The sequence below is a fragment of the Mesoplodon densirostris genome, chromosome 1 (genome assembly GCF_025265405.1).
Source record: "Mesoplodon densirostris isolate mMesDen1 chromosome 1, mMesDen1 primary haplotype, whole genome shotgun sequence".
Classification (NCBI taxonomy): Eukaryota; Metazoa; Chordata; class Mammalia; order Artiodactyla; family Ziphiidae; genus Mesoplodon; species Mesoplodon densirostris.
The window spans coordinates 52,377,473-52,398,880 of NC_082661.1; the positions used below are offsets into that span (position 1 = coordinate 52,377,473).

Consider the following 21,408-nt stretch of genomic DNA (forward strand, 5'->3'; position numbering starts at 1 on the left):
TTCCATGTCCTGGCTATTGTAAATAGAGCTGCAATGAACATTTTGGTACGTGACTCTTTTTGAATTATGGTTTTCTCAGGGTGTATGCCCAGTAGTGGGATTGCTGGGTCATATGGTAGTGCTATTTTTAGTTTTTTAAGGAACCTCCATACTCTTCTTCTTAGTGGCTGTATCAATTTACATTCCCACCAACAGTGCAAGAGGGTTCCCTTTTCTCCACACCCTCTCCAGCATTTATGGTTTGTAGGTTTTTTGATGGTGGCCATTCTGACTAGTGTGGGATGATATCTCATTGTAGTTTTGATTTGCATTTCTCTAATGATTAATGATGTTGAGCATTCTATCATGTGTTTGTTGGCAGTCCGTATATCTTCTTTGGAGAAATGTCTATTTAGGTCTTCTGCCCATTTTTGGATTGGGTTGTTTGTTTTTTTGATATTGAGCTTCATGAGTTGCTTATATGTTTTGGAGATTAATCATTTGTCAGTTGCTTCATTTGCCAATATTTTCTCCCATTCTGAGGGCTGTCTTTTGGTCTTGTTTATGGTTTCCTTTGCTGTGCAAAAGCTTTTAAGTTTCATTACGTCCCATTTGTTTATTTTTGTTTTTATTTCCATTTCTCTAGGAGGTGCGTCTTGCTGTGATTTATGCCATAAAGTGTTCTGCCTATGTTTTCCTCCAAGAGGTTGATGGTGTCTGGCCTTACATTTAGGTCTTTAATCCATTTTGAGTTTATTTTTGTGTATGGTGTTAGGGAGTGTTCTAATTTCATTCTTTTACATGTAGCTGTCCAGTTTCCCCAGCACCACTTATTGAAGAGGCTGTCTTTTCTCCACTGTATATTCTTGCATCCTTTATCAAAGATAAGGTGACCATATGTGCGTGGGTTTATCTCTGGGCTTTCTATCCTGTTCCTTTGATCTGTATTTCTGTTTTTGTGCCAGTACCATACTGTCTTAATTACTGTAGCTTTGTAGTATAGTCTGAAGTCAGGGAGCCTGATTCCTCCAGCTCTGTTTTTCTTTCTCATGATTGCCAAGCTTCTTTTGCTACTGGAAACTCTTCAATGAAGTTTACAGCAAATGTCCCTCTATACAAATGTCCCTTTCATTAGGGGAAGAGGACAGCTTTTCCAGCTGGGTGAGCATTGCACTGTCATGGAGGCACCATTCTGGGCTGCTGTGAGCAGTGTGGAGACCAGGGGACACAGGCTCAGACCCAGAGTGTCCCTTGTGAGTCCATCCTTGTTGCTTCCAGTCATTGTCTCATCACATCCCCTGGTTCAGTATCTAGCACCAGGTCCAGCCTGGACAGCCCAGAATGAATTGTCAAAGGGGCTATGTATGTGTGTGAGAGAGGTGGGGGAGGGGATCACTGGAGAGACATAGAAGACAGAGGCAAAAAGAGAGAAAGACCACGAGACCAAGCAATGAGCTCCTTGAGAGGAACAGCTCCCTTCTTGCCTGGAAAGCCTCTTAGCTTCCTTTTTGGCTTCTACATAAGCCCAGGATCTCAGTCACAAGAGAATGAAATACAGTATTCCTGCTTAGAAGATGTGGAACTTTCTGCCCGGGGATGCCAGCCTGCTTCTGGATAGGAATGAGAGTTGATGCAGAGGTGGGTTGAATAAAACACAGTAGCTGCTTTTCCTCCAGCCCTTTTGGGTGTTACACAGTAAAAGGAAGAACTGTTCCATCTTTTTCCTGTTTTTATAGGTTTCTCCTTTTCAAATGAAATTTCTCCCTTCCTTTCCTCATTTCTTTAGTAAGTATGCCTGTAAGAACATAGTTCCTGTCCTTAGGGGGCTTAGCTCTACATGGGCAGACATGGCAGAGAGGTCAGCCAAGCAGTCTCTGTCATCCATTGATCAGGGCCACCCTGGAATGAGCCACAGTTTCCATCAAGGGCTCAGGGGCACCCAGCCCAGCTGGGGCATGGTGGGGTCACAGAGGGTAGGGATACTGGTTAGTGAAGAGTTCCTGGGGCTTGGGCTTGTTGGAACTGAGTGTTGAAGGATTGGTGCTAATCCTCGAGCTGGAGGAGATTGGAGCTTGCTTTGGGGCAGGTTGACCAGCACAGGGTAGACAAAGTCATCACACCTCCTGGAGCTCTGGGGCATCAGCAAGGAGATGGGAGTAGAGGAGGCTAGAGTGCAAAGCAGGGACTTGCTCTGAAGGACTTAGATGCCAGGCCAAGGGGTTTATACCTCATCACATAGGGAATAGGAGCCAGGAAAGGGGTTGAAACAACAGATTTTAGAAGCATATATTGAAAACCTTTGACAAATATTGATGGCATTTAATCCAGAACCGCTTTGTATTACTGGTTGCCTGTATTTTATGGAGCAGCATTTGCAATTAGGTGAGAGTGTCTGCTTGAGCTGAGAATGCTTCATTTTGGGGCTTTGGCCGTATTTCTTAAGAGCCAGAAACCTGTCTTTGGGTGGAGTCCTAAGTCGTATTTAACAGCTTATGCTGCGACATCTTCAGAGTTTAGACACCTACTTCGGGAAGAGTAGTAATGTGCATTCAACCTCTTAATATTCATGTGGATTTGAGGTCATATTTTTTCTAAGGAATCAGACGATTATGTAGTTACCCAATGTAGGTGCGTGCATCCTGCTCCGCAGTTGCAGTAAAGAGCCACCCTCTAGATTTATGGGGAAAGTTGAGCCATTGCTCTGAGAATAAAATATTCATGGAATAAAGATGAAAACTGCACAAACGGGAGATGACATGAGAAGTGAGGGATGAATCATTTGTCACTAGGCTGGGAGCTTGGAATTCTTGTTGCTTCCTGCCTTGCCTGCCCTCCCCCAGTCTCTGCTTCCTCTGTCAGGGTCTGACAGAGGCCGGTGTGGCCAGGCAGCAGGGGTGAGGCAGCAGCCAAGCCCCTCTGTTCTGGCCAGTGGTCCAGCTTCTGTCTGCAAAGGCCCACAACACACTCCTGTGCTCCATGGGAGATTTGTTGCTAAGGACACTCCCCTCAAATGTACACCTTTCCCTGCCTCCATCCTCCAGTGCTTCTTCAACTCCATGTAGAGACTTTCTCTCCTGCACCTTTGCCCTATTCATTTATGCTAACCCCACAGTGTCACTCTGAGGTTCAACAAGGGACGGTGTGTAAATTGCCTTAAGTAGCAGCTGACCCATGGGAACGCTCTTGTTGAATAGTGGCCAAGGGGCTGCTCCCTCCCAAGGACCTTGTGATGGGCAGAAAGGGCCGCAGGAAGAGGAGTCACATCTTAGGGCACCTTCTCTGCCAGGAAAACTACATGTTATCTTCTTTTCTTAAAACGTAAAATATTTATTATTTCAGAGTTTGGGTCGGAAATGGAAGCATAGTTTAGCTGGGTCTTCTGTCTCAAGGTCTCTCACAAGGATGTAATCAAGTTATTGACCAGGGCTGGGGGCTCATCTGAAGGCTATACTGGGGACAGATCCACTTCCAAGCTCACTCACGTGGTTGTTTTTGTGGTCAGGATTCAGTTCCTTATGGGCCATTGGGCTGAAGGCTTCATGTCCTCACTGGCTGTTGGCCAGAGGCCATCATTGACATCTTTGTACATGGGCCTCTCCATAGGCCAGCTCACAACGTGGCAGCTGGTCTGGTCATTGTCACTGTCATAGTCATCACCACCAGTACTGTTATTGCTTCTCAGATGGGGAGAGATTAAGAAGCCTTCCCAAGGGGGCTTCCCTGGTGGCACAGTGGTTGAGAGTCCGCCTGCCAATGCAGGGGATACAGGCTCGTGCCCCGGTCTGGGAAGATCCCACATGCCACAGAGCGGCTAGGCCTGTGAGCCATGGCCACCGAGCCTGCGCGTCTGGAGCCTGTGCTCTGCAACGGGAGAGGCCACAACAGTGAGAGGCCCGCGTACCGCAAAAAAAAAAAAAAAAAGAAGAAGCCGCCTTCCCAAACCAGGCCTGGAATCTGCCTCTGCAGCACTGTTAGAAATATGGATTCCCAAGCCCCACCCCATGGATTCAGAGTTGAACCTGGGCCTTTTTTTGTTTTTTCCAAGGCCCCCACATGACTCTCAGGTTCCCATGTTATCTTCTTAACTCTCCTGATTCTCTTCAATAACATTTGAGGAAGGTATCCCTATCCCTGGAGAAATGGGACTCAGAAATAGCAGCGGCAGAACTGGGAGAGGAATGATGTGTCCGCCACTGGGCCTTACATCAGGAATGTGCAGGAGCAGGGGTTCCTACTTAGCCTTTCCAGATGGTTTGAGGATGAAGAGTGTAGACCAGTGATCCTTTCCCTGAGCCAGGATCCTGGCTCCTAGCTAGGCATTTACATCCTCTGAACCCCAGAGGGGTTAGGATTAAGGTTAGTCCTAACCAGAGGGGTTCAGAGCTTCTGCTGAAAATGGATCCTGGCCCAGTGGCTACACTGCTGTTATCAGATCCCTGGGCATGAGGGTAAAGACAGTGAGTGTGTGTTTCAGCCCTTCACTCATGGCCTTTCAGTAAGAAGGCACTGAACATTTACCGTACACCAGCGTGTAGCTCAAAACCAGCTCAGACGTCACCCCGCTCTGTAAAACCTCCCTTGCCCATCTCCACGGGCCTTCTTACCTCCCTGTGTAAACACTCAGGATTGAGTGTTGGGTGGAATTCCAAATTGCCACTAATGGTTTACCTGCCTATCTCTGCTTTGAGTCTGTTGGCTCTTCTCCACCTCTGCATTCCTATAACTTTGCTCAGTTTCTGGAACGGTGGGACCTCTTATTAAGGGGTGATGAATACAAACTATTGAGCACCTTCTGTGTGCCAGGGACCAAGATGGATGCTTCACGAAGAACATTAGCTCCTCTTGTAGTAGGAGCTCAAAAGTGTTTATCGAATGAATGAACCAGTCTAGGATCCTATAAAGAAAATGTTATTAATGTTAAATTGTTGTGGAACTATTGCAGCTGGATCAATGGCTTTCAATTCTGGCTGCACATCAGAGGTGATTCATTCTGGAGCTTTTTAGAAATACAGATGCTTGGGCTCCGTTCCCCAAAGGGTCATATTAGGCAGATCTGGACAACTGTAATTTCTAGAAGCTCCCCATGTGCTTCTGATATCCTGTCAAGGATGAAAACCAGTGGTCTACACCATCATGCCAGGGGGAAAATGAGTGGAAAAGAGCTCAGGTTTTGGAACTGGGTAAACACAGGCTCTCATCCTGGTGCTCCACTTACCATAGAATTGTGTAACCGTGAGCAAGTCTCTCCACCCCATGTGTACCTGCTGCTACCATGTAGGAGGTGGGAGGTGTCTGTTACCGCCCTCCTTTCCTTGTCTGCCCCTACAAAATCTGAAAATAAGCTCATCAGAACTCTTTCTCTAACGTTCTGAAATACTGCCCATCTCATCCCCTGAGACCACTTCATTGGCTTAAAGTTCAGCTTCTTTGCTCGTACCCGGCTGTTTCTCTAAGATCCCCAGGCCAGCCCTTTGGGTTGGAGCAATTCTTTGGGGCAACACTTTAGAAGATCATGTTGATGGTGTTTCTCCCAGCCAGTTGGGTCTTACTTACTACCTGGTTGGTCTGAGGTAATAGAAGATCACCTCCTACAACCATTCTGTCATGTGGGAAGTCCCTCATTCCATTTTGTTCCTGCCTAACTTAAAGTAGGAGCCATTGGACTCCAAATAAAGTCAGTTCTAATGAGTCCCACCTGGAACCGGCTCTTGCAAAGATGATAGTTTAGTTAATTACCATTTTCCAGTACAGTGTTTTATTTCCATGTTGGTGAACAGAGGCTCAGTTACAGAACTTGATCTCTCTGCAAGACAGTAGCTGGGAGAGGGTCTCCATTAACCTTTGTTGGTGCATATGTTGTCATGTTTAATATGAGGTAACAAACACAGAACTGGAATTCAGCCGGATTCATGGATAAATGCCATCAATGAATTTTATGTCATATTCAGGGCCGTTTAACTAGGTCAGTTACTTACAGTAAATTAATGAATGCAGCAGCAAGCTTCCAAGTCTTTTTCCACAGCTGTCATTACCTGGTTGAACACTGAAACCTTGATATAATGAGGATGTAAACTGATGTAATGCACATAAAAAAGTCCATTATTTGAATTTGCATAACATAATAGAATGCCCCATTTTGTCTAAAATATAATTATTCAAATCATTCCTGCCTCTTTCCTTGAGCAGGTGGATTATGTCTGCCTCCTACTTCCTTGGACAGGGAGCCACCAGAAATGACTTGATGTGTGCTCAATCTGATCCAAGAAGACAGTGTTTCCAGAGTTTCCAAAGAAGGTGGTTTTTTCCAATCCTCTGCACTTCAGCTCTGGCCCCCTAAACAGACTTTTGTCCCATCACCTAATGGGACATATTGGGAGACTCAGAAATGGGCTGCATGTGTTTTTCAGAGAGGATAAGGAGGTATTTGGCTTAGTTCTACTCATTTTCTTGTGCAGTTAAACAACCAATATAGGAAGCTCATGATGGCATCCTCTTTTCCCCAGGTTTGATTTTCTGTTGGATCGACCAGCAGTAATAGATTTTGAATAGAATGAGGTCCCACTGGTGTGGAGAGGATGGGTTTCTTGACTGCCATTTGGAGTAGGAAGGTCTCCTTGGAAAGTTTGTTCAATGGGTATGGACATTTTCTCTGTGTCCCAATGAGGAGAGGTTACAGGCTAATGAATAACCTCAGTGGAAGATGAGACCCACTGCACAGCTTTGCAGCCCTTCTTGGAAGTGATTCATTTGTCCTTAATTGGAGGCAAGAAAAAATATGGATTTAAAAATGCTATTTATTCAAGAAAAAGATCAGAGAGAGGCCTTCCAGGCAGAGGAGAGCAGGCAGCCATCTCGGGAAAAGACTGCACTTAAGAAAGCCATCTAAGATTTGTTCAAGATGGCAGAGTAGAAGGACGTGCTCTCACTCCCTCTTGCGAGAACACGGAATCACAACTAACTACTGAACAATCATTGACAGGAAGACACTGGAACTCACCAAAAAATATATCCCACATCCAAAGACAAAGGAGAAGCTGCAATGAGATGGTATGAGGGGCACAATCACAATAAAATCAAATCCCATAACCACTGGGTGGGTGACTCACAAACTGGACAACAATTATACCACAGAAGTCCACCCACTAGAGTGAAGATTCTGAGCCCCACGTCAGGCTTCCCATGCTAGGGGTCCAGCCACAGGAGTAGGAATTCCCAGAGAATCAGATTTTGAAGGCGTAGGATTTCATGGCAGGAATTCAACAGGACTAGGGGAAACAGAGACTCCACTCTTGGAGGGCACACATAAAGTAGTGTGTGCATCAGGACCCAGGGGAAGGAGCAGTGACCCCACGGGAGACTGAACCAGACCTATCTGCTAGTGTTAGGGGGTCTCCTGCAGAGGTGGGGGGTGGCTGTGGCTCACCACGGGGACAAGGACACTGGCAACTGAAGTTCTGGGAGGTACTCCTTAGCGTGAGCCCACCTGGAGGCTGCCATTAGCCACACCAAAGAGCTGGGTAGGCTCCAGTGCTAGGTTGCCTCTGGCCAAACAACCAACAAGGAGGGAACCCAGCCCCACCCATTAGCAGACAAGCAGATTAAAGTTTTACTGAGCTCTGCCCACCAGAGCAACACCCACCTCTACCCATCCCCAGTTCATCCCATCAGGAAGCTTGCACAAGCCTCTTAGATAGCCTCATCCACCAGAGGGCAGACAGCAGAAGCAAGAAGAACTATAGTCCTGCAGCCTGTGGAACGAAACCACATTCATAAAAAGATAGACAAAATGAAAAGGCAGAGGACTATGTACCAGATGAAGGAACAAGATGAAACCCCTGAAAAACAACTAAATGAAGTGGAGATAGGCAACCTTCCAGAAAAAGAATTCAGAATAATGATAGTGAAGATGATACAGGACCTCGGAAAAGAATTGAGGCAAAGATCGAGATGATGCAAGAATTATTTAACAAAGACCTAGAAGAATTAAAGAAAAAACAAACAGAGATGAACAGTCCAATAACTGAAATGAAAAATACACTAAAAGGAAACAACAGCAGAATAACAGAGGCAGAAGAACAGAGAGGTGACCTGGAAGACAGAATGGTGGAATTCACTGCCATGGAACAGAATAAAGAAAAAACAATGAAAAGAAATGAAGACAGTCTAAGAGACGTCTGGGACAACATTAAGTGCACCAACATTTTCATTATAGGAGTCCCAGAAGGAGAAGAGAGAGAGAGAGAGAGAGAGGATATGAGAAAATATTTGAAGAGATTATAGTTGAAAACTTCCCTAACATGGGGAAGGAAATAGCCACCCAAGTCCACGAAGTAATCAAATCAAGTAATCAAATTGACAGAAATTAAAGACAAAAATTATTAAAAGCAAGAAGGGAAAAATGACAAATAACATACATGGGAACTCCCATAAGGTTAATAGCTGATTTCTCAGCAGAAACTCTACAAGCCAGAAGGGAGTGGCATGATATACTTAAAGTGATGAAAGGGAAGAACCTACAATCAAGATTACCTGGCAAGGATCTCATTCAGATTCAATGGAGAAATCAAAAGCTTTACAGACAAGCAAAAGCTAAGAGAATTCAGCACCACCAAACCAGCTCTACAACAAATGCTAAAGGAACTTCTCTAAGTGGGAAACACAGGAGAAGAAAAGGACCTACAAAAACAAACCCAAAACAATTAGAAAATGGTAATAGGAACATGCATATCGATAATCACCTTAAATGTGAATGGATTAAATGCTCCAACCAAAAGACACAGCATTGTTGAATGGATACAAAAACAAGACCCATCTATAGGCTGTCTACAAGAGACCCACTTCAGACCTAGGGACACATTCAAACTGAAAGTGAAGGGATGGAAAAAGATATTCCATGAAAATGGAAATCAAAAGAAAGCTGGAGTAGCAATACTCATATCAAATAAAATAGACTTTAAAATAAAGAATGTTACAAGAGACAAGAAAGGACACTACATAATGATAAAGGGATCAATCCAAGGAGAAGATATAACAATTTAAATATATATGCACCCAAAATAGGAGCACCTCAATACCTAAGGGAAATGCTAACAGCTATCAAACAGGAAACTGACAGTAACACAGTAATTGTGAGGGACTCTAACACCTTACTTACACCAATGGACAGAACATCCAGACAGAAAATTAATAACCTAACACAAGCTTTAAATGACACAATAGACCAGATAGATTTAATTGATATTTATAGGACAATCCATCCAAAAACAGCAGATTACACTTTCTTCTCAAGTGCACATGGAACATTCTCCAGGATTCACATCTTGGGTCACAAATCAAGCCTCAGTAAATTTAAGAAAACTGAAATCATATCAAGCATCTTTTCTGACCACAACTCTGTGAGATTAGAAATCAATTACAGGAAAAAAAAAACATAAAAGACACAAAAACATGGAGTCTAAACAATACGTTACTAAATAACCAAGAGGTCACTGAAGAAATCAAAAAATACCTAGAGACGAATAACAATGAAAACACAACGATCCAAAACCTATGGGATGCAGAAAAAGCAGTTCTAAGAGGGAAGTTTATAGCAATACAAGCCTACCTCAAGGAACAAGAAAAATCTCAATCTAACCTTACACCTAAAGGAACTAGAGAAAGAACAAACAAAACCCGAAGTTAGCAGAAGGGAAGAAATAAAGATCACAGCAGAAATAAATGAAATAGAAACAAAACAATAGCAAAAATCAATAAAACTAAAAGTTGGTTCTTTGAGAAGATAAAATTGGTAAACCTTTAGCTGGACTCATCAAGAAAAAGAGGGAGAGGACTCAAATCAATAAAATTAGAAATGAAAATGGAGAAATTACAATGGACACCACAGAAATACAAAGGATCCTAAGAGATTACTACAAGCAACTCTATGCCAATAAAATGGACAACCTGGAAGAAATGGACAAATTCTTAGAAAGGTATAACCTTCCAAGACTGAACCAGGAAAAAATAGAAAATATGAGGAGACTAATCACAAATAATGCAATTGAAACTGTGATTAAAAAGTTTCCAACAAACAAAAGTCCAGGACCAGATGGCGTCACAGGTGAATTCTATCAAACAATTACAGAAGAGCTAACACCAATACTTCTCAAACTCTTCCAAAAACTTGCAGGGGAAGGAACACTCCGAAACTCATTCTATGAAGCCACCATCACCCTGATACCAAAACCAGACAAAGACTCTACAATAAAAGAAAATTACAGACTGATATCACTGATGAATGTAGATGCAAAGATCCTCAACAAAATACTAGCAAACAGAATCCAACAGCACATTAAAAGGATTATACACCATCATTTAGTGGGATTTATCCCAGGGATGCAAGGATTCTTCAATATATGCAAATCAATCAGTGTGATACACCATATGAACAAACTGAAGAATAAAAACCATATGATCATCTCAATAGATGCAGAGAAAGCTTTTGACAAAATTCAACACTCATTTATGATAAAAACTCTTCAGAGTGTAGGCATAGAGAGAATCTACCTCAACATAGTAAAGGCCATAGACGACAAACCCACAGCAAACATCATTGTCAATGGTAAAAACTGAAAGCATTTCCTCTTACATCAGGAAAAAGACAAGGATGTCCACTCTCGCCACTATTATTCAACATAGTTTTGGAAGTCCTAGCCATGACAATCAGAGAAGAAAAAGAAATAAAAGGAATACAAATTGGAAAAGAAGAAGTAAAACTGTCACTGTTTGCAGATGACATGATACTATGGATAGAGAATCCTAAAGATGCTACCAGAAAACTACTAGAGCTAATCAATGAATGTGGTAAAGTAGCAGGATACAAAATTAATGCACAGAAATCTCTTACATTCCTATACACTAATGATGAAAAATCTGAAAGAGAAATTAAGGAAACACTCCCATTTCCCACTGCAACAAAAAGAATAAAATACCTAGGAATAAACCTACCTAAGGAGACCGAAGACCTGTATGCAGAAAACTATAAGACACTGTTGAAAGAAATTAAAGATGATACCAACAGATGGAGAGATACATCATGTTCTTGGATTGGAAGAATCAATATTGTGAAAATGACTACACTACCCAAAGCAATCTACAGATTTGATGCAATCCCTATCAAATTACCAATGGCATTTTTTACTGAACTAGAACAAAAAATCTTAAAATTTGTATGGAGACACAAAAGACCCCGAATAGCCAAAGCAGTCTTGAGGGAAAAAAAAAGGGGCTGGAGGAATCAGACTCCCTGACTTCAGACTATACTACAAAGCTACAGTAATCAAGACAATATGGTACTGGCACAAAAAGAGAAATATACATCAATGGAACAGGATAGAAAGCCCAGAGGTAAACCCACGCACCTATGGTCAACTCATGTATGACAAAGGAGGCAAGGATATACAATGGAGAAAAGACAGCCTCGTCAATAAGTGGTGCTGGGAAAACTGGACAGCTACATGTAAAAGAATGAAATTAGAACACTCCCTAACACCATACACAAAAATAAACTCAAAATGGATTAGAGACCTAAATGTAAGACTGGACCCTATAAAACTCTTAGAGGAAAACATAGGAAGAACAGTCTTTGACATAAATCACAGCAAGATCTTTTTTGATCCACTTCCTAGAGGAATGGAAATAAAAACAAAAATAAACAAATGGGACCTAATGAAACATAAAATCTTTTGCAAAGCAAAGGAAACTACAAATAAGACGAAAAGACAACCTTCAGAATGGGAAAAAATATTTGCAAACTAATCAACGGACAAATGATTAATCTCCAAAATATATAAACAGCTCATGCAGCTCAATATTAAAAAAACCAACAACCCAATCCAAAAATGGGAAGAAGACCTAAATAGACATTTCTCCAAAGAAGACATACAGATGGCCAAGAGGCACATGAAAAGCTGCTCAACATCACTAATTATTAGAGAAATACAAATCAAAACTACAATGAGATAACACCTCACACCAGTTAGAATGGGCATCATCAGAAAATCTACAAACAACAGATGCTGGAGAAGGTGTGGAGAAAAGGGAACCCTCTTGCACTGTTGGTGGGAATGTAAATTGATACAGCCACTATGGAGAACAGTATGGAGGTTCCTTAAAAAACTAAAAATAGAATTATCATATGACCCAGCAATCCCACTCCTGGGCATATACCCAGAGAAAACCACAATTCAAAAAGCCACATGCACCATAATATTCATTGCAGCACTATTTACAGTAGCCAGGTCATGGCAGCAACCTAAATGTCCATCGACAGACGAATAGATAAAATGTGGTACATGTATACAATGGAATATTACTCAGCCTAAAAAGGAACGAAATTGGGTCATTTGTAGAGACGTGGATGGACCTAGAGACTGTCATGCAGAGTGAAGTAAGTCAGAAAGAGAAAAACAAATATCGTATATTAACTCATATATGTGGAATCTAGAAAAATGGTACCAATGAACTGGTTTGCAAGGCAGAAATAGAGACACAGATGTAGAGAACTAACATATGGACACCAAGGGGGCAAAGTGGCGGTGGGGTGGTGGGGTGATGAATTGGGAGATTGGGATTTACATATATACACTAATATGTATAAAATAGTTAACTAATAACCTGCTGTATAAAAAATTACAATAATTTTTTTAAATGACATAGTGAATGATACAATAAAAATAAAAAAAGAAACCCATCTTAGAAAGGCCTCAGGAGTCGGGTATGCAACATTAGGGAAATATTTTTCAATCTTATCAATAGCAGCAATTATTATTAACATTGTTAAATATTTGTACAATTATCACAACATTTACTTTTATATTCACCATCTTCCCTGATCTTCACCTGGCTCCTAGGAAGCAGATTTTAGTACAACTGCCATGTTATAGGGGAGAGAATGGAGGCCCAGATAGATTGTGTGTCTTAGCAGAAGCCAGACTCAAATCTCAACCTTTGGTTCCAAATTTCATCCTCCTTCTTCTCCACCTCATGTCAAGTGCTAATAATAAGTGGGAAAAAAGATGTTTTAAAAAAACACACAGGGGCTTCCCTGGTGGCACAGTGGTTGAGAGTCCGCCTGCCGATGCAGGGGATACGGGTTCGTGCCCCGGTCTGGGAAGATCCCACATGCCGCGGAGAGGCTGGGCCCGTGAGCCATGGCCGCTGGGCCTGTGCGTCCGGAGCCTGTGCTCCGCAATGGGGGAGGCCACAACAGTGAGAGGCCCGCGTACAGCAAAAAAAAAAAAAAAAAAAAAACACACAAAATAAATGCTATTTATTCAAGTTCTTTCCTCCAAAAATCTGCACTCTAGGGTATCGGATTGTCTCCACATCCACACTCTGGGCTGGTCTTTATTCTAGATGCTTTGATATTACCTGGTCAACCTCTCTGAGCTGTGATAATTATGATAGATTATTATATAATTATGCCTGTGCCCTATCACTTTTATAATACTGCCCCCAAGCCTCCTCTCCCTTGTCCTTCACTGGTGAAGGATTTCATCAAAAAGGTGACCTCTTTTGCTCCCATTTCTCCAGAAGATTTTGGTTGGTTGGTCTTCCCACAAAGCTTTCCTTATGTCTGTTTCCCTGGCATTAGGTAAGAGGGCTCCTTTCACTTTGCTCCCACTCTCAACTCTCTGTCTCCCTCTGGCCTTCTTTGGCAGGAAGTTCTCATTCTCTACCTGTCTACCCCCAAAACATTGGAGCATATGAACACTTGTCCTGGCCAAGTGTTCTATTGACTATGAAAAAGGGGGCCAAGCCCTCTCCTTTAACTGCCAGAATCCAGAGTGAACACAGCTGGGACCAAGACACTCACCTCCCACTCCAAATTAGTCTACTCTTAAACTACTTATTTCTATCCTCAAAAGGATTCTTACAGCCCTGAAAAGAAAACAGAAAGGAGAAAAAGGCAAGATTATGCAACTAACTAGTTCTTCCAGTGATCCCAGGACCACTCACTTGGTCATCAGTTTTCCTTTAGGCTAAAGGCTCTGCCAGCCCTTGGTTTGTCCATTCTTCGAGCTTGGCTGGCTGCAAAGAGAAGGGAAGTTTATATTCTTAAGCTCCAAAAGTGTCTGACCAGACAGGGTCTGGTACCTGTCTTCTTCCCTTCATGTATTTTGAAATGAAAATAGCCCATAGATACAAATATTTACCAACACAGCCGTGGCACTGACTTTGGCTGACACACATGAAACAGTGCATCAGAAGCTTATCAGGAGCTCACAGCAGCCATGAGAAGGCTGGAGAAGCATGCTGGGTGATGGGCAGAAGTCAAGGCTTGTTTGGAGGGCTGGGAGGCAAAATCCAGGAGGTGGTCACAGAGTAGAAAGTTTCTTGAAGCACTACCGCTGTCGTGGATGGACCGTCAACCATCTTCTGTCTCTTTATCTCTGTTCAGGATTCAGATCCAGTTCTCTTGTCCTTACCTGGGTCATGGTCCTGCCTTTTGGCTACAGGTAGGCAGGGCACTGCCAAACTTATCTAGTGGGGAAAAAGTGATTCCCTCAAGGAAAATAAATCATGGTCTTCTTGGGAAGGGAGAATTGATGCTTGATAGCAGTAAAACAGCCAGTGCCTAATATAACAGTTGAACAACTATTAAAAATAGTTCAATATTCAAGAATAGAAACACAGCATATAAATGATAAATGGAAAAGAGCAAGGTTGCACAGAGCTGGATCAACCATGCTGTAATTTAGTTAAGAAGAGAACTTGGATTTAGTTTGGTAAACATTTTACAGACTGTTGAAGGAGTCAGTGAAAGACATTGTATGCACCATGTTTAGTCTAAGTAAAGGCCTGGTACTCTCTAGCCACTTGCCCCAATTTCACCCATCATACTTGCCACCCAGAGGTGTCCCTAACTTGGAGCTAGTCTCCCAGCAATGGTGAGCTGAGCTCTGCTGAGCTTCGGCTTCAGATCACTGGAAGCTTGGCTCTGCCCATGGGGCCATGTCAACGATTTCTGATGTGGCTTCCATTATGAAATGACCCACTTCCCATAGTGCCTTCCACCCTCAAACCAGTTGGATTTCTTATCCTCAGGTTTCCTCTTGGCCTCGAATGAGTTCCTCATTGTTGTATGAGTATTGTCAGTCTTCTTGTTCTGGGAAAGGTTCTGGGGAAGATAGCAGGTGTCCTGCCAGAAGCCAAGCCCTGTGTGCTAGTCATGAACTCAACAAAGTTGTGGAGAGAGCAGTGGTCCTGCCTTCTCCATGCCAGGGAGCATGGAGCTCCCTTCATTGGGAGCATGGAGCTCCCTGCATTGGGAGCATGGAGTGGTCTGCAGAGATAGCTTCCTTGCCTGAGAAAGGCTGGGATGAGACTTAATGGGATGAAACTTAACCAACCCCACATACTCTCGTATGAGAGGGGAGCTCAGGCCAGGTATTTAGGGTTGCCTCTTCCTGGGGAATATCCTCTCCCACTAGCCTTAGAGGAGCCCAAAGCAGCCACTGGAATGGCCCTTGGATATGTGTGTATCCTTCTTTTTTCTTTTGAAACAACCCTACCAGGTGGACAGGAGACAGGTTTCTCTCTCTGCTATATGGATGTTGACATTAGACAGCCTGTGATGCTCTGTCTTGCAGCAGAGCTTTGACTTGGTATTGCTCATGCAGTTTGACAACAGGGAAGCACAGGCAGTGGGAATAACCTTGCCTGGCACATCCGCACTAATACTCCTGAAAATAGGACTGCAACTTCTAACACCTCACTGAGGGGCTGGCATGGCTCTTCCATGGACACCTGGGTTTGTACCCCAGGTCACTGGGGAGAAACTGAGGAAGTAGATTACATGGTCTTTTTTCTTCAAAAAGCTTTCAAGTAGTTTGGCCTCTTTGATTTATTCTGACACTGTAGACAAAATATCACTGATATTTGTTCTGCTTCTTTTCTTAAGCAAATAGATAATTGAACAAACAAAACAACTTCCTTGACGCCGTGCACCGTGTGGAGAGTCAGGTGTGTGAGGGTCGCCTATCTTGGCAGCCTCAAACTCTCATGATACTGGAAAAGTCAGCTGACCCCTGGGAAGTCTCTTCCCTCACCATCCCACCCCCCATCCTTATCCAGGACCCCAGCCCCATGAGACTCCAGACGGGGACATGCCCCCTCCCTGGGATCTCTGGAGATTTTGAATGCTCCAGGCTTCCTGTGCTGCCTGTGCCGTTCACTGGGGTTATGAATCTGGGAGGCCATTGACCTTCCTGAACCCAAGCCTCCTTTTGCATAGGGTGGGGTTGATCCCCCCAGGTCTTTTGAACATTATGAGCACTAAATGGCAAATCCATGGGGCACGTTAGGAGCTCAAGGACCATTCCCTTTTATTCCCATGGGACTCCTGCTGTTTCTGCCAGTTGTTCAAAGCATCTTCTCTCAAGGCTTGCCTCTGGGTGTGACAGTTCTAAACAGAGTGCGGGCGGGCGTTGGGGGCAGGTGGCAGATGCTGCCAAGTCCTGCTTGCTGGGTCTTTGCTACCTGGGGGCAGTGTCCCAGGCTACTGGTACCCCAGGTAACAGGCCTGGCCATGCAGTTAAGGGGAGGTGGGAGAGAAATGGGGGCATGCTCACCCAGTGCCCAGCAGGCTGAACAGGCCTGGGGTCTCCAGCCTCCCAGAGTTTTCAGAAAGCCAGTCGGGGCACCTGTTAGGGCTTGGCCTGACCCTCCTGTGCTTTCCCTGCAGGACAAAGAAGTGAATCTGGAGCAGGTCCATCGGCGCATGAACAGTCTAATGGATGAAGACATTGCTCACAAGCAGATTTCCCCAGCGTCCATTGAGCTCTCGGCCCTGGAGATGGGGGGCTTGGCTCCCAGCCCGGCCTTGGAGCCAGCGCGGGAGTATCAGAACACGCAGCTCTCGGTCAGCACCTTCTTGCCTGAGCAAAGCAGCCACGGCACCAGCCGGACACTCTCGTCAGGGCCCAGCAGCAACCTGCCTCTGCCACTGAGCAGTTCGGCCACCATGCCCTCCATGCAGTGCAAACACAGGTCGCCCAACGGGGGGCTGTTCCGCCAGAGCCCCGTGAAGACCCCCATCCCCATGTCCTTCCAGCCCGTGCCTGGAGGTGTCCTTCCGGAGGCCTTGGACACCTCCCACGGCACCTCCATCTGATCGCGCCGCCTGCCCTCCTGCCCACCCATCCACCCACCCGACCAGCAGAGCTTTTTAATACCAGAAAACAACAACACAAGCCACACACACACGTGCACACACACAGAGACTCTTTCATTTTTCTTGTATATATGTGTAAATAATGACAGAATGGAGTGGGGTAAAAGTGTATTTTGAATATTCCCAATTTTCGAAGTCAGTAAAAAAAAAAAACCACAAAAACTGTATGAATGACTTTGTAAATTTTGTTCTATATGAATAAAAAGGCAAATTACTTGTGATCATTCTGAAGTGCCAAAGAAGCCCCCTGTTCCTGGGCCTTTCTGAGGGCGAGGGCAGGAGGGGCGATCAGATAAGGATGTCCCCTGCTGGCGGAGAGAGGAAGGTACGCAGCCGGTCCCTTTAGAGGAGACCCAATTGCTGCTTGCTGCCCTGTCCCATGGTTTCCTGCCATGTTCCTCCGCTCCTGGTCCTTGGTTCCCCTTAGTCCTCTCGGGTAGGTAAAGGGTGAGCCTCAAGTCAGTGCTGATCCGACCCCTGGGTCCCTGTGCAGTAGGGTGATCAACTGTGCCAGTCAGCCTGGGACTGAGGAGGCTCCCGGGACACAGAACAGTCCTATTGGTCACCCTACTGCATGTCACAGTGTGCTGTGGACCCAAGAGAAGCATCAGGCCGATGCAACCAACTCTGAGGCCGACATGCTCTAGGGTTCTCCTGTTGGCCTTGTTTTTTACTTTCTTTTCCTAATTGGAAGAATCAACAAGTGATGGAATCTGGGAGAAGGAGGGTAGGTCCCATCATTTCCTGTGGAGACTGGGCAGAGGTGGGCTTGGCCTTGTCTGTTGGGATAGGGAGATGCGAGGTATGATGTGTGGATCAGGTGAGGTGGGGGGATGAGAAGCCAGGTAGGGGGAGGATATTCCCTTGGATGTGAGATCCGTGGTTTCAGGTAAAAGGATCCTGTTGGAGGAGTGGAGAGAGGTACCCCAGGTGAGCAGACTAGTGCTCTAGGTGATGGGAGTGCCCAGAGTAGATCAAAGGGGTCATGTTGGTTGAGGTAAGAGGAAGCCTTAGCTCTGAGAGAAAGAACAGCGTAACTGTGTGTGATGTGGAGACAAGTAATTCCCAGCCCCCAGGGAAGTAGCCCCAAAAGTAAAAGAATGTCTCTGGGTCTTAAACACTGCAGGCAGTCTGCCAAACAGGGCCGGAGCCCAGCATGAGCCCTCATACCCTGCTTTGCCACCTTCTCCAGACCAGAAACCCTCAAGCTGTGATGTAGCCCATAGCAGGGGCCCTCCTGGCTGATGGTGTCATACAGTCTCTGAGATCCACAGGCCTATCCTTGAGCTGGTAAACCTGCTAGGAAACTCTGTTTCTGAAGCCGAAGACAACCTGACAGCCCTGCCTCCCTCCATTGCCCTTTCTGGGGCAATTAAACTATAGAACCAGAGAGGGAAAAAACAAAAACAAAGCAAAACACTAGGGGCAGAGTAATTCGAGTACTGTGAGCTGTACCTTCAAGCTCTTCTTCTGAAGACGAAGGTGATTCTGCTTTCCTGACCTGCCAGAATGTGGTGAACGCAGCCTACATCTGGCACCAAAAAGGGTGGGGCTCCCTCTTCCAGCAGCAATCGGGGCTGAGAGCTTGGATCTGTGGTCGTGGAGAAATACAAAGTCCTATTGATTGCCTCTCCTATAGCACTGTGGAGTTACTCCAGAGATGTATTTATGAGGGTGATAACTAGCTTGGGATTGATTTCTTTCCCAAAGTCCTGCATGACATGATTGAGCAGTAGGAGAGGCTGCATCACACTGGGGAGGAGAGTGTTTATAATTATGTTATTTATCTGTGGATTCTGAGAATGGCCTGATATTCACGCTACCAAGGAGATCCACTGACATTTCTCCAATCACAGCGTGTGGAGCCCAGACCTGGGTGCACGCAGATGGGGAAGCTTAGGTGGGCAATGGTTACCCTGAGGGAGGACGGGCTTCATTTTCTTTCCATCAGCACTTTGAGGGGTCCTGCCCTGGATGGTCAAGTTTTCATATATATTTCTCTATTTTTTTAATCAAATTCTGGTCTCACTGCCTTATCTCACACCCAAGTCTGTTTTTTTTCGTTTTTTTTTTTTTTTTTCTCCCTAAAATGACCTGTCTTCTGGGGTATACCATGGGTATTTTCTTGGACAGTTTGCTTTGAATGGGTGTCAGGGAGAGGTGAGAGATTGTGTGTGTGTGTGTGTGTGTGTGTGTGAGAGAGAGAGAGAGAGAGAGAGGAGAGCAAGTGGATCTTTGAGGGAAAGGTATTTTGCTGATAAAAAAATATTAACACCTCATGGTGTTATTCTTCGCCATGTTTATGTTATTTTTTAAAATTTCCTATCCTTGGCATGAGGGGAAATGATTGATATTCAAGCAAATTCTCTAGAAAAAATTCTTCCCAACTCAGATTTCTGTGTCAGCTCAGAATGTATCTTTTTTTCACGCTTTGCTCTTTGGATTTATAACTCTGTTTAGACTATTCCATACATTTTAGGTATATTTTGTGCCTTCAGACACTGCAAATAATAATCAGCATTTGGATTAAAGTTGTTTAATAATAAAACTTGACTTTGCTCCCTATCCTCTTCTTCTGTGGGGGAAGAAATGCTATCTGCTTGTGCCTGGGCAGCAGCTGGATTCTGTCCCATTGGCGTGGACTGTTGTGAGTGCAACTTCGTAGGCCAAGTGGGTCTCAGGCACGCCTAGGGGTGGAGGCATGCCCTCCTCACCCAGTGTGTATACAGAGCACCCTCACACCGACTGGGGAGCAATGTGAGAGCAGGCTGACAAGTCATCCTAATCTTTGGTTAACCTAACAGCTTCCTGTGATATGTGACTTCTTGGAAAACTCCTTGGAGAAAATTCGGCCACACTCCATAGGGAAGTGTTCCCATGTCCTTGTGGAATGAACATCCTTTTAAGAGTTGGGTGGCTTTGTTTCTTCTCTCATCTCTACATCCACTCTGACCTTGGAGAAGTTGCTTCCTTGTGCTTTGGCCTTCGGGCTAAGGGTCTGTCATTCTTTGAGGACCCACAGCTTGGCTTCTCAATATTTGGCCCTCAGAGGGTCTGTGGGTACCATTTTCCAGTGAACATCCATATGCCCAGTCATCTCTACGGCTCCAGGATCACCAGCCTGGGCCCTGGACCTCCAGATTCATATGCTCTCCAGACCTATCTTTTGCATCACAAGGTTCCCCTCTGACTTTTAGGCTTTTGCAGGAGAAACAGCTCCACTGCCAGCCTTGGGCCAAAGAGAACTGACCTGAGGAGTTTGGTCTTCATGATCAAGTTTTCAACTTTTAGGCACTGAAAGGAGCCTGTCTGGCCCTTGCCCTTCTGTCCCCGCACCAATGAGAGGCTTCTCCAGTGTTGGGGGCAGGCTCCAAACGCCGGGGGCAGGGAGGCAGAGAACCCTCAGGCATTCCTAGGTCATCTGGACAGACAGATGGATCTGGACAGGAATCCCAAAGGGTTCTATTTTCTTAAGAAAAAGCTGCCCAGTTCCTAAATTCTAGATCCTTCTAAATCTTGCCAAGGTGAAATGAATTCCATACTTAATCTTGTCTTTTCAAGCGCTGAAAGAAGACAAAGGACACATAAAGGAAGAAAAGACCACTGACCCTAAAGGCCATGATCACATGGAAGGAATATTCCGTTCCTATGGTCTATGCCTTCTCATTTTATCATCATAGGGGTGGGCAAGGTCCCATGGAGAACCTGAGTCTCTATGTGACAGTATGCTTCCAAGACTAAGGGGTTACTTACTCACGGGCCTCTGCCTTCATTGCAGGAAACTTTCTGGAGAAACTCACCTTTCACTCCCACAGGTGAGCGCTCATGAATTAGCATCTATGTCTTAACAAAAGCTTTGTTTTGCTCTCCTAGCTTTGGCAACACAAGATTAGATAAAATTTCAAAATATTTTAACTGACCTTCCCTGGTTATGAACACAATAAAAGAGACAGAATTTCTGTTCCTAATGTGACATGTTTTACATCTAAAATATTATTTTATTTCATACCATTAGTTGCGTTTAATAAATGAAATTATGCTTGATCCTTATTACTCTTACCCTTCATACCAGGAAACTTCAGACAGGTAACAATTTCCTGTGCCAATAACTTTAATTATTGTCTTTTTTTCCCTCCCACTGGTATAGAGTCAGAGGGATTATTTATGAGAGAAGTGCACATGTTCCAGATAAATCAGGTGAGCTAATAGTCACC

General features: G+C 44.5%; 1 protein-coding gene across 2 annotated transcripts in view; it reads left to right on the plus strand.

The window, feature by feature from the left end:
- The window catches only part of GRID1 (glutamate ionotropic receptor delta type subunit 1), a 680,012-nt gene extending 662,617 nt beyond the window's left edge, over positions 1 to 17,395 (plus strand). Inside the window, exon 16 of one of the 2 annotated variants that reach the window (XM_060080592.1) lies at positions 16,706 to 17,395. In XM_060080592.1, coding sequence (XP_059936575.1) covers positions 16,706 to 17,134 — 429 coding nt within the window. In that variant the 3' untranslated portion in view covers positions 17,135 to 17,395. The remainder of the gene's footprint in view (positions 1 to 16,705) is intronic. The other variant, XM_060080683.1, reaches the window with a different exon arrangement.
- Positions 17,396 to 21,408: the final 4,013 nt, after the last annotated feature.